The 14971-nt window shown below is 50.6% G+C and overlaps 1 protein-coding gene across 1 annotated transcript in view; it reads left to right on the top strand.

The window, feature by feature from the left end:
• The window catches only part of COL15A1 (collagen type XV alpha 1 chain), a 110662-nt gene that overhangs the window by 82040 nt on the left and 13651 nt on the right, over nucleotides 1-14971 (top strand). The window contains exons 23-34 of the mRNA XM_049627200.1: nucleotides 366-428; nucleotides 2694-2762; nucleotides 2873-2908; nucleotides 5532-5585; nucleotides 5687-5746; nucleotides 7157-7225; nucleotides 7348-7389; nucleotides 9875-9920; nucleotides 12040-12120; nucleotides 12527-12576; nucleotides 12679-12780; nucleotides 13697-13841. Coding sequence (XP_049483157.1) covers nucleotides 366-428; nucleotides 2694-2762; nucleotides 2873-2908; nucleotides 5532-5585; nucleotides 5687-5746; nucleotides 7157-7225; nucleotides 7348-7389; nucleotides 9875-9920; nucleotides 12040-12120; nucleotides 12527-12576; nucleotides 12679-12780; nucleotides 13697-13841 — 817 coding nt within the window. The remainder of the gene's footprint in view (nucleotides 1-365; nucleotides 429-2693; nucleotides 2763-2872; nucleotides 2909-5531; nucleotides 5586-5686; nucleotides 5747-7156; nucleotides 7226-7347; nucleotides 7390-9874; nucleotides 9921-12039; nucleotides 12121-12526; nucleotides 12577-12678; nucleotides 12781-13696; nucleotides 13842-14971) is intronic.

Below are 14971 nucleotides of genomic sequence, written 5' to 3' on the forward strand. Positions count from 1 at the left end.
GCGCTCAGTGCTGTCGTCTTTCCACATTACCACAATTCTTGCATCACTTAAAATTAAGAAAACGTCATGGCTAGTTGTGACTTCTTCCTAGAAGCAGAAGAAGCTCTTTTTTTCTTTTTAAGTTTATGTATTTATTTTGAGAAAGAGAGAGAGCTGGGGAGGGGCAGAGAGAGAGGGAGGGAGAGAATCCAAAGCAGGCTCCATGCTGTCAGTGCAGAGCCTGATGCAAGGCTTGAACTCACGAACCGTGAGATGACCTGAGCTGAAACCAAGAGTCAGACACTTAACCAACTGAGCCGCCCAGGCACCCCTAAAGCATTTTAATCTTAACGAACAACAAAATACCCTCCGATGATTCCTTTCAGGGCCATCGTGGACCAAAAGGTGACACCGGTGTGCCTGGATTTCCAGGACTAAAAGGAGAACAGGTAAGAGGGACCCAGGTATTTAGTGGGATTGTGCTCCAGAATTTGCTAAATATTTCAAATTGGCTGAAAGTAGCTTTTAACTTTAAAAAGGTTTTCTGAGATATAATTCACATGCCGCAAAATCCATTCCTTTAAATTGTAGAGTTCAGTGATTTTTAGTATATTCACAAGGTTGTACAGCCATCACCACTTCCCAATTCTTGAACATTTTCGTGCCAAAAAGAAACTCCATATTTAGTAGCAGCCACTCCACAGCTGTTAAATTTTATGATCTAAGTGGCCCTCCAAGGTGAAGGTGGGTCATGGTGGGGACATTGATTCTCATCATAGTCCCATGTGCCATGCTTTATCTAGCGACCTGTTGGGCACCCCCATTAGAGTGTGTGCTCCCTGAGGGCAGGGCCACATGCCAGTTTCTTCTCTATGGTTCCAGTACTTAGCATAGGATCCAGTGCACAAATGGCACCCAAGACATTTATTGGATAAAGGAACATAAAATTAGTACAATAGATGCTAGTATTTAGAAATTATAAGTTGAGCATTCTGCATTTGGATGGCAGTCTTGGTCCAAAATCTTTGGAATTAGTATTTAGCATGCAAAGAATATCCTGGGAACTCCCAAGACACAGAACGGACCTTTCTATCCTTCCGTATTTGCCTCTTAGAATTAACTTCCTGGTTGGTTTTTATAGATAAGGGGGAGAGTAACATCCATACACAGATTGCAAAGACTCTGGATTGGGTCACGAATTCATCTATCCATTTGTGTACTCATCCATCTTATATCCATTCCTAAGGATGTGCCAGCCGGGTTCCTATAGTAGGCACTAGGGATATAGAAGTAAGACATGAGGAACAGACATGCAGTTAGCCAACAGAAAGCATGGCCATTGCTGTAATGGTGGTCTATGCAAGGCCAATAGCAGAAACCCCTGATCCTTCCTTGAGAGGCACAGAGGGTGGGTATGTCTCCAAAAGGAGGGAGCATTAAGCTTCTGTCTTTTTGTTCTCCCCCCACCATTCCACACTGGCCCCCCAGCAGAGGCTCCAGTGTCTGTTGGACCATAATTTTAGGGCGTAGGGAGTTCAAAGGCTAGGCAAAGGGGTCTGCATTTGGCACCATGTGGGGTGATGTCTTGGGATGCTTTTTGCTGCCTTGGGCCTTTGACAAGTTGCCGCTGTGGCTTGGGAGGAGGCCTGGTCGAACCAGAGTGGCTCTTGCTTTAAACACTATTTTTAGAGGGACCTACGTGCCGTCGCCACCGCTAATTTCCTACCACCTTGAAAACTGGGATGGGCGCCCAGCCAGCTCTGCTCCAGCCCTCGCAGCAAACGCACTTTCTCTTGCTCTGCCTCTAATGCTTCTGTGCTTGTCCTTCTTACTGCTGCCGTGCTCAGGACTGCCTTTCCTCGCCAGTGCAGTGGTAAGATCCAAATATGAGGTGTGGGCTCAGGGGGACGGAGGGAAGAGGCCGCTCTGCTTGCTTTGGCACTGCTGTCCCGGCTGCTTCTGGCCCCGTTGAAGGGGGACTTTAGTGTGGTCCAGCCTAGCACCTCAGGGGCCAGCGCTGAAGTTTGGAGCCAGAGTGTTAGAGTGATATGGAAGGTCCCTCCACCTGGCCTTCTCTGTGCACACACATCTTCTAGGAAGCCTCCTGGGATAAGTAGATGGCTCTGCTGAGGACGGGATCTAGGGCAAGATTGGCCACCTGGCTACCCATCTCCCCAGTTCCCCAGCATCTGAGATAGCTTTGTCTGCTCAGGTTTGCACAGGATCCCGGAGTCTGGGGACAGAGTTCCACATGGAGACACGAGGCCTCTGTGTTGAGAGAGGCCTCTAGTGTTCATACTTTTGTCTCTTTCCCAATTGCAGGCGTTTTAACGAGAATAAGGATTGTTAGGGAGGCAAGCCACCAAGTAAATTAGGAGCCAGAGGTTCTCAGAGGGGTGCTGTGTAGTAAGAGGTGGGGAGGACCTTGTCAGGCTGGTTCCTGGAGGGTCGGGGGGTGAGGATGTAGATCCATCGGTGTGGGAGCCCTTGAGGCTTGCAGGACACCCACCTGGACTTGTGTGTTGAGGGAGTAACCCAGAGAGCGAGTGCTCAGGTAGGAGGCCCCCGCAGTTTGTTCTCCAGAGACAGGTCATGTCCGATCAGCGGGACGGCAGGTACGGGATCGGGGCTGCAGGACCACGGGCCCATTGGAGCCTCTGGATGAGGCCCTGAGGAAGAGACCCGATTTCATTGAAAGGTTCTCTGAATTGCAGGGAGAGAAGGGAGAGCCAGGTGCCATCCTCACCGGGGACATTCCTCTGGAACGGCTGCAGGGGAGAAAGGTAATCATGTCACCAGACCCTGAAGGCACACATCCGCTTCAACGCCGCATGTTTGTTCCTGGCACCGACTGTGTTCCTCTGAATGACGAGTTCGTATCTCCCTGCTTTAGGGTGAACCTGGTGTGCATGGAGCCCCCGGACCAATGGTAAGCCAGACCATCTCTCAGCTGGGGCTGGACTGGGGGGCTTGAAGCATTTCTCATACTTTGGCTCCGTTAGATTGAGTTGTCAAGTTGTGAAAATAGCAAGGGTGTGGCAAATGTATGTGGATTAGGGTATGCTAATTGTAGTCCAGTGAAAATCTCAGTGGGTTAGCACAGAAGCAGCTTCTCACTCTTGCCAAGCCCATGGTCATTGTTCCTAGGTGGGCATCTACCCCCAAGCAGTGATTCAGGGACCCAGGATACTTTTATCCTGGGACTCTGCCGTCCGGTGGTTTCCCAAGCCACACTGGCATCTTCCAACTCTGCAGGCTGAGGCTGGGGAGGGGAAGGAGATCATGAAGGATGATGAACATCACTTTTAGCACATTCCACTGGCCAGAACTCAGAAGTGTAGGTTAGCTGTGTGTCAAGGAAGGAGAGGAGAATCGACTGGTGCCGACCACTTGCGGGTATACCACATGCTTGCTAGCTGAAGATTGCCATTGTCCAAGGAACCCCTCAGAGGAACCCCAGAAAGTCTCTCTTGTTTCTTGGACCTAGTGTCTATGAGGCCTTGGGCAAGTCCATTTCTGTCTGGGCTTCTGTTTTCCCATCTTACAGAGGGCAGAGGTACAGTTAAAGGTATCAAGTTAGTACTAGATGATATGATAGGGCCCTTCTTGGCTTACTTGCTCTAGGAATCTGTAACCCATTTGGGCTGCTGAATGGTTTTTAAGCTCCCAGTTCTCTCAAGAATGAACTGCAAACCTCTCTGTCATAGAGTCCTCCCCAAGAACAACAACAACAACAAAATTCAGGTGTAAAATGTCCACTGTGGGTCAGACGCTGTACTGATACTTCACACAGACCATCTCATGTCAGACTCACTGCTCTAAGGGGTATCAGAATTCCCAGTTTATAGACCAGGAAACGGAGGTCAAAGAGAGTGAGTAACTTGCCCGCTGTCACACAGCTTGTAAGTGGTACACTGGGGATTTGAGCCAAGCCTGTTGGAGTCTATATCCAGGTTTTCCCCACTGACCCCAGTAAACATTTCTTCTAAAGCATTTTGGCCTGGAGATTTGTACATGGGGTTTGTTTGGTTGAAGCTGGACCTCAGGCCTGAGGAGAAGGGACCTCACAGACACATGTCCTTGACGAATGGCCCATAACCTCCAAGTTGCATCCCTCAAAGGACCTTCTGAGGCCTTTGGCCCCTTCAGTCGGGCAGAATGGGTGCCCTGCAGAGGAGAAACAGTGGGCTAAGACAGACTGGGGGAGTATGGTGCTAACCACTGGTGAATCACTTACCAACATCCAGTACCGTGGAAATATTCCAGGAGTTAGCAATGGTGGCCAGCACGCCGCTTCAGATGGCCATGTCACTTGTTCCAACCAAAGCCCAGTGTGTGCACAGCTTGCCAAGCTCAGACAGCATGGGAGACCTTCTTCTCCTTCGCATGATGATGTCATATGGGCTACTTGTGGCCCTCATGACTGGTATAGCTTACAGCGCCTTTACAAGCTCCCTAGAGCCTTGTTACTCGTGGCTCCTGGATCAGCATCATCAGCATCACCTGGGAGCTTGTTAGATATGCAGAGCCTTAGGCCGCACCCTGGACCTGCTGGGTCTGCGTTGTGACAAGATCCCAGGTGGCGCCTGGGCACACTGACGTTTGAGAAGAGCTCTGCACTAGAACATACCACCAAGTGGCCTGTGCCCTGTTACTCCTTCTGTTCTTGCTTTTCTATCTTTAGGACTATTGTGGGCTGGGTACTTTACATACAGAGCCCGTTTTAACTCAGCTTTATTTGCCATTTTCCAGGGCATGGCTATATCTGTTAATGTCAGCAGGAAGAAGGGACTTGGAGACCCCAGGCTTAAACTAGTCATTCCCCTGGGAGGACGGGGCAGACCCAGCTACAGAAGTAGGAAAGTGTAGACTGGAGGCAGAGGGTGTTCTGGGAAGAGGTAGTGTGCATTGTACATATCCTGGATGCCAGAAGGCATAAGGGTTCCTGCAGGAGAGTGGAACAGGGCAGTGGCTCTAGAAGCATGAAGACATAGAAAGCCAGCACTGGAATGAATAAGGGTCCACAGGTCAAAGACTCATCTGAAGAATTGAGGTGCCAGGCCAAGACTCTGGTCCTGAGAGACAGGTGGGAGCAAGGCAGGAGCCAAATCCCGGAGCAGGTTCTCAGGCTGGGCTAGCATGAGAGGCGAGGCAGGGCTGCGTTATTCCGACTGGGACGTAAGACCTAGGGCAGAGGTCCGTCTTCTAAGCTACCCCAGTACCTAGCTACCAGGGGGCTGTGGCCCTGAGCTACTGCCTCTTGCTCCTTCCTTAGCCCTGACTGAGAGGGTGGGGTCCAGAGTCTTGGGTGGGGTACAGCCTGCAGGAGGCCATGGGGTGCAAAGGGGTTGAATTGGTGGTCCCAGCTGAGAGCAGAGAGGTTGGGAGTCAAGGTTCCAGGCAGGTGCATACTTCATAATTGCCCGTTGTCCTCCCTCCTCCCTGCCCAGTGATTCATCCTCACCACTATCATGAAGGCAGGCCAGTGCCCCTCATCGCCCTGGCCCTTGACGTTCTCTTCTTTTCTAATCTGATACTTGTTTTGCCTCTAGGGGCCCAAAGGACCACCAGGACACAAAGGAGAGTTTGGCCTCCCCGGACGACCCGTAGGTGTCGCTGTTCCTCAGACTGGATGTGAGGGGAGGACACGTGGGCTGGGCCAGCTGGCGGTCAGTGGGTTTACTAAGGCATCTCCTGTGGGTTGCAGGGTCGTCCGGGACTGAATGGCCTCAAGGGCGCCAAGGGAGACCGAGGGGTCATGATGCCGGTGAGTGAGATGACCAGTGCCCCAGCCCCCCACTACCTGGGGACAGAGCCCTGAGTCCAGTGTCCATGGGGGTGGGGGGGGCGGCTAAGAGAGTACCGGGTCCAGTGAGTGGGGCTTGCAGACAGAATCTTCAGGAATGTTTGTCTCCTTCCTCCATTGCCACTTCCAAAGATCCTCCAGCCCATCCCTGTCCTCCAGCCCACTCTCAGGAGGGTCTCTGCCACTGAAAGCTCCTTAGTGGAACATAAGCTTCCTTGTCCCGACCCAAGAGGAAGGGTGGGAGAGCGATCTGGCTATGCTCAGGAAATCTGGTCTCACATCCCAGGCTCCTGATGCTGGGGTAATACCCCATCTTCCCGCTGTACACGGTCCCAGGGATATCACTCCTCTAGGGGCTCAGCACATGTTTGTGAGTGCATATCAAAGGTAGGTCAGCTTCTTAGGCAGAGCCTCACAAGGTGGAAGACACTGGGGGCATCAGCAGGGTCCAGGGTCTACAATAAGGACGCCAGTGTTTCTTGAGCACCTACTATGTACCAGACTCTCTACAAAGTCTACTTTTGTTTGCACCATCCTGTCTCTGCTCTGCAAGTCCAGAAATCAGACAGGCAAGTGAGGACTGGCTCACACTCCTCAAGCACGCTGCGGCTACTAGGTAAAGCAGGCACTCGTGCCTTCACTTAGGAGGATCCGTGCAGCTTCCAAGCGGGCCGGACTCCTCATACCTGTGGTCAGAGCCTCACCCATCCTGCTGCAAGGTCCTGCTTGAGATCCGGACTTGGAGGAAAAGACATTGCACAGCATTAAGGCCGCTGACCTGGCTTTGACAATAATGCCACTCTGTGGAGCAAGCTTGGGATTCTCTCTCTCTGCTCCTCTCCCACTCACACACTCCCTGTCTTAAAATAAATAAATATTAAAGAAAAGAAAAGAAAAAAGAAAAGAATGCTGCTAGTGAACAAGAGTTTTGCATTTATTTTTGCATTTATGAGGCACTCTCTAAGGTACCGTATCAGGTGAGGGACCCTCCGGTCCCCACGCCACCTGCCCCTCCATAGCAGGGATGTGCTGGTAGAGAGGTGGTGGGCTCCGTGTTGGCTGAGCCCTTCTCTGGGAGGCAGAATCTGGGTTCCAGCTGTGTGGCTTTGAGCAGGTCACTTCCCCTCTCTTGGCCTCTGTCTCCATTCGCAAACCAGGGATAGTGCTTGCTCCTCTGCCTCTTCCATGGGTGGCCGTAAAGATGCAATGGGGTCATGGATGTTGGCGTGCTGTTTCCAAGTGTCAGGCCTCCCTGTGGGAGAAGTAAGCGACTTTAGAGGGTCTTCTTTCCCCATTCCTGGAGGAAGTATCCCGCAGCCGCCCTGCGCTCACAATAACCTCAACTCAGGAATGGCCTTTTTCTCCCTTCAGGGCCCACCTGGCTTACCTGGTCCTCCAGGGCCCCCTGGACCCCCTGGAGCTGTGATCAACATCAAAGGAGTAAGCTGGGTAGGGCGGGGGAGGGAGACCTTCAGGGGCTAGTGGGGAGTAGGCCCCAGACTGGCCTAAGCTGGAGTCAGGCGTCCTGATGGCCTCACTTCTCTTGTTCTCACTTCCTGCAGGCTGTCTTCCCAATACCAGTCCGGCCACACTGCAAAACGCCGGTAAGTAGTATACAGTCACTGCCCTGAGGAGCAGATGTTGGCATAGAAAGCGACTCAGAGAAGACGATCCGTCTTTGTGTTGAACCCCTTCAGTCCATCAGTGTTCTCTTTGATGTCTCCTATCACTTACATATAGACCCTTAAGTAGGTCGCTAGAAGCTCCCAGATAACAGACCATGGCAATGACACGTCCTGGATCTTCTAAAAGGTGCACACACTGGCAGAGTGTTTCTTTTAATGCAATCAAAAAGCAATGTCTTTTGTTATTATAACCACATTAGCTTCATGTTTGGAGCAAATAGTAAGAAGTAAAATAACCCCCTTAAAAATACAGATAGGAAAATAAAGCAATTCCAATCAGTGTTCTTTGCGTTAGGAACTTTTGGCTAAAACCTATAAGTGAATGTGTGCTGTCCCTTCCCATCTGGTATGTTGAACAGCATACAACGCTGAGAGGAAGGACTCTCCCTCCCACTTTATAGTGAGGAAGCAAACTGGGACTGGGACAAGCTCACAGAGTTGTCCAAGGTTTCAGTACTGACGGAGCTGGGGTCATCCCTCGGGTCCCCTGACCACTAGGCACTGTGATTCCAAGGGGTCAGGCACGTGCCCGGTCACCCCAGCTAGGCAGTGGCACTGTCCCTGAGGTCTTGCCCATTTCTTTGGGGAAGCCCAGGGAGAGTGGGCCTGTCCCTGTGCACGGGCATTGGTCACAGAGCTGTATGTGACCATTTCCTCATTTGTGCAACAAGTATTTATTGAGGACTTACTGAGAGCCAAGTACTCTGCTAGGCCCTGGAGATGCAGGGGTGAACTAGACGGGCGTGGCCTCTGTTCTCAGAAGTTTGCAAATTACAATTTAGAAAGGTTCCTTGAAGTGGCATAATTGATGCTTGTTGGGTGTGGTGTTGAGGCTCGGGTCAGAGGCTTTAAGATGACGCAGTTTGGCTGAGTTCTGTCCATGTCGAAACTTTGAGGCACCCAAGTCTGCAGCCCAGGGCCCGGGAACTCTGGCATAGAATGCAGATGATATGACCCACTAAGACGTCCAGGGGGCCTGCTGGTCTATGTGAGGACGACATCAAGCCAGGTCATGTTTACACCGATCGCCTGAAGGGAAACATAAAATGTCAGTGCTGGAGGGACGCTCCTGAGATATGACTGCATTCCTCCTCCTTATCATACAGAAGGAGAAACCGGCAGCCCAGAGAGGCAAAGGGTCTGCTCGAGATTCCCGGAGAGTTTGTGCCCAAAGCCCCTCTCCGCTAACATGATTGCAGGTGTCATGGGACAGCACTTAGCAAATGTGAGAGTGTTCTAAAAATGTACTGCAATTACCACTACCTGTGCTAGGACCCTTTCCAGTGGCCACAACCTTTGGGGTCATGAGATCACAGAAAAGAAACCAAAGATGAGCTCAGAGCATTTTTGGTGAGCTTTTGATTTCACATTGCCTGGCTGGACACCATGGGGCTTAGGCATGGACATTTCCTGATCAGCTCTTGAAACGGACACTTGAAAAACAAATGCTTTCTGTCACGTCCATCATTCTATAAGCCCCTTCTAATTTCGGCCCCTTCCTGACACCACCATGATTTCTAGCCACATGGGGAGCGGAGGAACCCTATCAGCATAGCCACAGGATACCAGCTGGCCACTCCAGCCTACATCCTTAACTTTGAAATGTCTTTTCTGGGGGATTCTCATCTGTTCCCCCCATCTTCTCTGGGTGACCCCTGAGCAACTTGTGACCCTCCACCCAAAAGTAGGAGGATCCTGGTGCCAGAGGGATCATTTTGATTCCACATATCAACTGGGAAAAGGGGAAGTTGGGTATTAAAAGCAGGGTCTCCAGTGGCTCTGTTCTATAGAAAAGACAATGCAGGAATCTGGAAATGAACTGGGAAGGAATATTATCTAGGACAACTTAGATGCCAGACCCCTGGCACTTAATGGGGAGTCTAGAATAGCCCTTCCAACCAAATGATAACCCCCCCTTATTCATTACCACTACCGTTATCAGCTCCTGTTCATTACACACATCCTTGGTTATACACCGTAGCAAAGCTAATGGCTGTGTAGCCTCACACCTGGGTCGTCACTCACTGGGATGCTTGACCTCTCACATGAATCAATCCTAAATGATAAGAGAGCAGGCCAAGAGCGTTCTCGGTTGGCTAAATCAACACCGTCGGGATTTGTTGTCTTGCAGCTTTGGGCTTTCCCTTTGCACGGTTGTTCAACCAGTAGGTCTCATCTCCCCCCACTGGCTGCATAATGGTCCCCCCCCAGTTGAAGGCCTGGGATGCCTGTGCAATGAGGGCTCCTGGGCTTCTGGGGGTTCCAGAGCCAAAGAAAGGCCTGACTCCGTGACATCGTGCCTCCTACCACACACCCCCGGGACAGGGGACAGTGGCGGCTGCCTGTGGATGCAAACACCAGGACACGGTTGGCACCTTATGACCTTGCCTTTCTCTCTCTCCAGGTTGATACCACTCATCCTGGGAATTCAGAACTCATCACCTTTCATGGTACAGCTTCTCTTCTTCACCTTCTGTTTCTGTGGGACCCTTTTCCAGACCCTTGTAGCTCTGCAGAAGGTGGTCTCCACTCCCAGTGCTGGACCTAAGACTCATGGTGGGGAAGATCTGGCTGCATGTGGTGGGATCAGGGGTAGCTGAGCCAGCGCTGTGGGACTGGGCACCTCTCTTTGGTTTTGTCACACATCTGTATATTCTATACATCGTGGCTGGGACTTCCAGCCAGCAGGAAGTACTCAGGTTGGCTGTTTATTTGTTAATTTGTTCATAAAGCATCCACCAAGACCATAGTGCGTGAATCTATCCCGTGCACTGGGCAGATGAATCCTACGCCATTCTTGCCACCCGGGCCCTTAGGCTCCCTTAGATAGAACTATTTTAAAAATCATTCTAATGTAATATACCAAGAACTAATACAGGGAAGGGCTATGGGAGCTCAGAAGACCTTTGCTTCAAAGTGTTTTTGGACCAGCAGCATTAGCATCTCCTGGAGGCGTGTTAGAAATGCAGCGTCTCAATCGCTTCTCGGGCCTTTGGGCTAAGATCAAGTGTAAGATCCACTGCAGACCCGCTGAATCAGAGGCTGCACTTTAAGTCCCCTACTGTGTCTGCACAGGAAAGTGTGAGAGGCGCTGGCTCTAGGTATCCGATTAGTAAATGTCAGCAAGGGGCATAGGCCAGGAGACAGGAGTCTGCAGGGGAGCAGTCGCTCTGGTCCCCTGTCCCCACACCCTCTCTCCCTCTGTGTGTCCCTCAGACTGAGAGGTCTGAGCACTTGCAGTTTAAACAGGGAAAAGTCATTTTTTCCCCAATACTGACCTCTGGCTCTGCTCTGTTGTCCATGGCCCGCCAGGCTGTGGTCTTCCTGATGATATCTGGCCCCGTGGGTTTTCTGTTGGTTTTGGTTACAAGGTCCAGACTGTTTCCACCCTCCATGCTCAGATCCAGTTCAAGGCTCCCCCTGCTCCTGGTGCAAGGGGGACCTTGGGGAGGCGGGGTAGAGCTGGATTTGCTGTCTCAGATCCCTGGTGGTTCCCCCATCCCCACGGGGCCACTCTGGGAGACAGGGGAGGGAAGAGACCTTTCTGGACAGGACAGCCCCTGGTGAGCCTGTATCCTGCTACTTACTGGTGGTTGTTACTCCCGCTCCGTGAGATAAGCAGCCACATCGGTGGTGGTGATCGAGCTCACCATCCCCTTCTCTGGGCTTCACCACTCCTGTGATCTCACCAGGGAGGGTGGAGGCACTGCCGCCATGGCCCTGTGATTGCATCTCCCAGGGGACCCCCAGCTGGTGGCATTGGGCCTCTGGTACTCACACTCCTCCCGTGCCGGGAAGCCTGAGCACCCAAACCCCATCTCTCGGCCTGAGAGCACTGCTGGGTCGATCTGTCACATCTCTTGGGAACTGGGAATTCGGAAATCTAGTGTCTACCCCACCCATCAAAGTGGGGAAAGGGGATTGCTTCCCTTTCCCAATGCTGAACTTCTGGAAGGCTCCCTCCGTGCCTCTCCCCCACTATAAAAGAGTTGGAGAGAGAGAGAATGCTTCTCACAAATCCTGAGGGGTGGTGGTGGGGTCCACAGTTGGCATCCTTCCAACTTTGTGCATGGAATACTTCACACCCTTATGGTCCTCTGAGGGAACCTGGAAGGTTCCCCTCCTCCCCTATCCCACCATGCCACACACACACACACAGATGAGATGGGACTGGAGGCCTGACTGGGTGTTGAGCCCTCAGGCTGTGTGCATGAAGTTGTCTGAGACAGAGTTAACTGTAGCTTCTGCTGGGCCCCCACTGTGCATTGCTGGCACCTTAGAGACAGCACTTACTGCCTCCTGCTTCACATTACCCTTCACCATGTCCATCTTCCCACAGAGACCGACCTTTTGAAGGTCAGGAATTGCACCTGATGTATCTACCTCTGCCCTCCCCATAATTTAGCAAATGATTTCATACCCTCAATAGGCCTTTGTTTATTGAGTGGACTTTGCTAAAAGGGCTCAATTTGAAAACTTGTCACAGAAACGTTTTATATAGAATGAAGGTGATTTTCCGCAGTATTTTTTTTTTTTTTATATATAAAATATATGTGTATTTGATGGCAGGTGTTAAAGGAGAAAAAGGATCCTGGGGTCTTCCCGGCTCAAAAGGAGAAAAAGGCGACCAGGGGGCCCAGGGACCACCAGGTATTTTATCTCTTGTTCTGGATCTTGCCTTTGATTTCTGTTCCTGAGAAACCCAGCTGAGCTAGAAAGTAAGACGGATTATATTACCACCCTGACCACAAGCTCCATGGAGTTCTAGAGAGACCCAATCATGGGTCCAAGATGGAACACTGTCAAAAGAGACCAGAAGTTCCCGTGCAAAGCAAGGCCCAAAGAGGGCCAGTGACACGCTTAGGATCCCACAGTGTCTGGGTTGTGGGGCCCAGCCAAGGACTCGTTTCTACCTCCAAGGCCAGTGCCCACTCTGTTAGCTAAACCAATGTGGGGGCACTTCCACTGGGGAATAATGACGGATGCCAACTTGGAGAGTTTATTTTTGAATTTCTGAGATTACGGTGGTGAATTATACACAGCACTTCTTTTTCAGGCCCTCCAGTGGACCCAACTTACCTGAGATACCTTCTAAACAGTTTGAAGGTGAGTATCTCTCTACCAGACATTTGGCCTGTGTTTCCAAGTTCTTGAGCTCACGGTATGCACTGGTTCGCCTTACTCTTATTGAATGTTCTCTGCTTGCAGGGGGAGAACGGAGACAGGGGGATCAAAGGAGAAAAAGGAGACTCTCATGGTGACTTCTTTGTGTCAGGGCCTCCAGGACTACCAGGAAGTCCCGGCCTGGTTGTAAGTAGTGATTTTTCCTCACCATTTTCCTCAGTGAGTCACAGCCTTCCTTTGACGCCCCCCAGTGGGACTAGGCAGTTGGAGAATCAAGGGTCTGTCACAGCACCACAAGCTGGAGGTACGAGTTGGGCATCGGCCTCTCTCCCTCATATTTACTTACCAATAGGGATGTTGGCTGAGGACCATGGAGGAAAGGGAGCTGGCCATGGCCATATGCATTCAGGTAACTTCCAGGTCATTAACCACGCTGCCTTATTCATGTCAACGGTGGAAAATTTGCTCAACCCAAGGAGTTACTAACTAACGGTGAACATATCAGATAATAAAGGCAGAATGGAAGGTGAGGGAGATATTTTTAGAGGGGCTATTTGATTCTTCTGAAATCTCACGAAAGAAGGAGCCCCTAGATAGGCTTGGTCTTCTTAGGACGCCAGGTTTCTCCAGCTCACAAGAGAAATTCAAGTTGTCTCCAGTGAGATTATGACCAGATCATGACCCTCAGGAACCAGAAGCAAACCCTGGTCCCGGGCAGAGCTCACCATGAGGGCAGACTCCAGCAAAGCCAGGAGACCAGGATTCTCCTTCTACCTCTGCTGCTAATTTGCTTTGACACTTTGGACAAGCCCTAACCCCTCTCTGTGCCTGGGTTTCTTAATCTGTGAAATGCAAAGTCTGGGCCCTCCCGACTCCAGGGCTCTCTGGGGTTGTATGCAGTGACATTGAACATAATGACTGGGTTGCTGTTCTTTAGGTCTTACACCTGAGGTGTGCCCAGATTGGAGGATAATGATAGCAATAGCTTGTATTTATTGAGTTTTTACAAACATCCTCACACAAAGAAGAGCTGGGACTTACAGTGATTACTGGGACTTACAGTTGCTTTCTCTCTTCTGTTACTATGCTCTTGCCTTGACAGGGGCAGAAAGGGGAGACTGTCGTCGGGCCCCAGGGACCCCCTGGTGCTCCTGGCCTGCCTGGGCCTCCTGGCTTTGGAAGACCTGGTTCACCTGGGCCACCGGGCCCCCCAGGGCCACCAGGACCACCAGCTATCCTCGGAGCAGGTTAGTACTGTGAATGCCGTCCCTGCTGTTGAGCTCAGGGTCACCACATTGGGCAGGCATGTCAGAGCCACACTGTATGACAGAGAGCTATTTCCAGGTTGGAGCTTTCTTTCTTTCCTTTTTCAAAAAAATTGATGTGTAATTCACATGCCATAAAATTCACCCATTTAAAGTGTACAGTTCAGTGGTTTTTAATGTATTCACAAGGTTATGCAGCCATCACCTCTCTCTAATTCCAGAACATTTTCATCACCCCAGAAAGACACCCTGCACCAACTAGCATTCAGTCCTCTTTCTCTCCTCCCCCCAGACATGGGCACCTGAAGATTTACTTTTTATCTCTCAGGATTTGCCTACTCTAGACATGTCCTATCAATGAGATAATAACAATGTGTGGCCTTTTGTGTCTGGCTTCTTCCACTCAGCATCCTCCATGATGTATTATGTGTCAGTACTTCGTTCCTTGTTATGGCTTAATAATCTTCCACTGTGTGGACATAGTACATTTTGTTTATCCATTCATCAGTTGGTGGACATTTGGGTCATTTCCACTTGTTGGCTATTAATAATAATACTGTAGGGATGCCTGGGTGGCTCAGTTGGTTAAGTGTCTGACTATTGGTTTCGGCTCAGGTCATAATCTCATGGTTTGTGAGTCTGAGCCCCGCATCAGGCTCCTCTCTCCCTCTCTCTCTACCCCTCCCCCATTCTCTCTCTCTCGAAAATACATAAACTTAAAAATTAAAAAAAAAAAGAATAACGCTGCTGTAAACATTCATGCACAAGTCTTTGTGTGGACATATGTTTGCAGCTCTCCTGGATATTTACCCAGGAGTGGAATTGCTGGGTGGAAGAATGTATGTTCACTCTGTTTCATTGTTTGAGGAACTGCTGACCTGCTTTCCAAAGTGGCTGTGCCATTTTTGCATTCCCACTGGCAGTGCACAAAGCTTCGAGGCTTTCCTCATTTTCACCAACACTTATTATTGCCCTATATTGTTTATTCCAGCCATCACTCATTCACGTGCAGTGATATCCTGCGGTGCCTTTCCCTGAGGTCTAATGATGTGGAACATCTTTTCATGTGTGGGTGGAAACTCCTTGACTGCTTTGTCAATGCCTGGCCCTTA

Source organism: Panthera uncia, chromosome D4 (assembly GCF_023721935.1).
Source record: "Panthera uncia isolate 11264 chromosome D4, Puncia_PCG_1.0, whole genome shotgun sequence".
In the NCBI taxonomy this organism is placed as follows: Eukaryota; Metazoa; Chordata; class Mammalia; order Carnivora; family Felidae; genus Panthera; species Panthera uncia.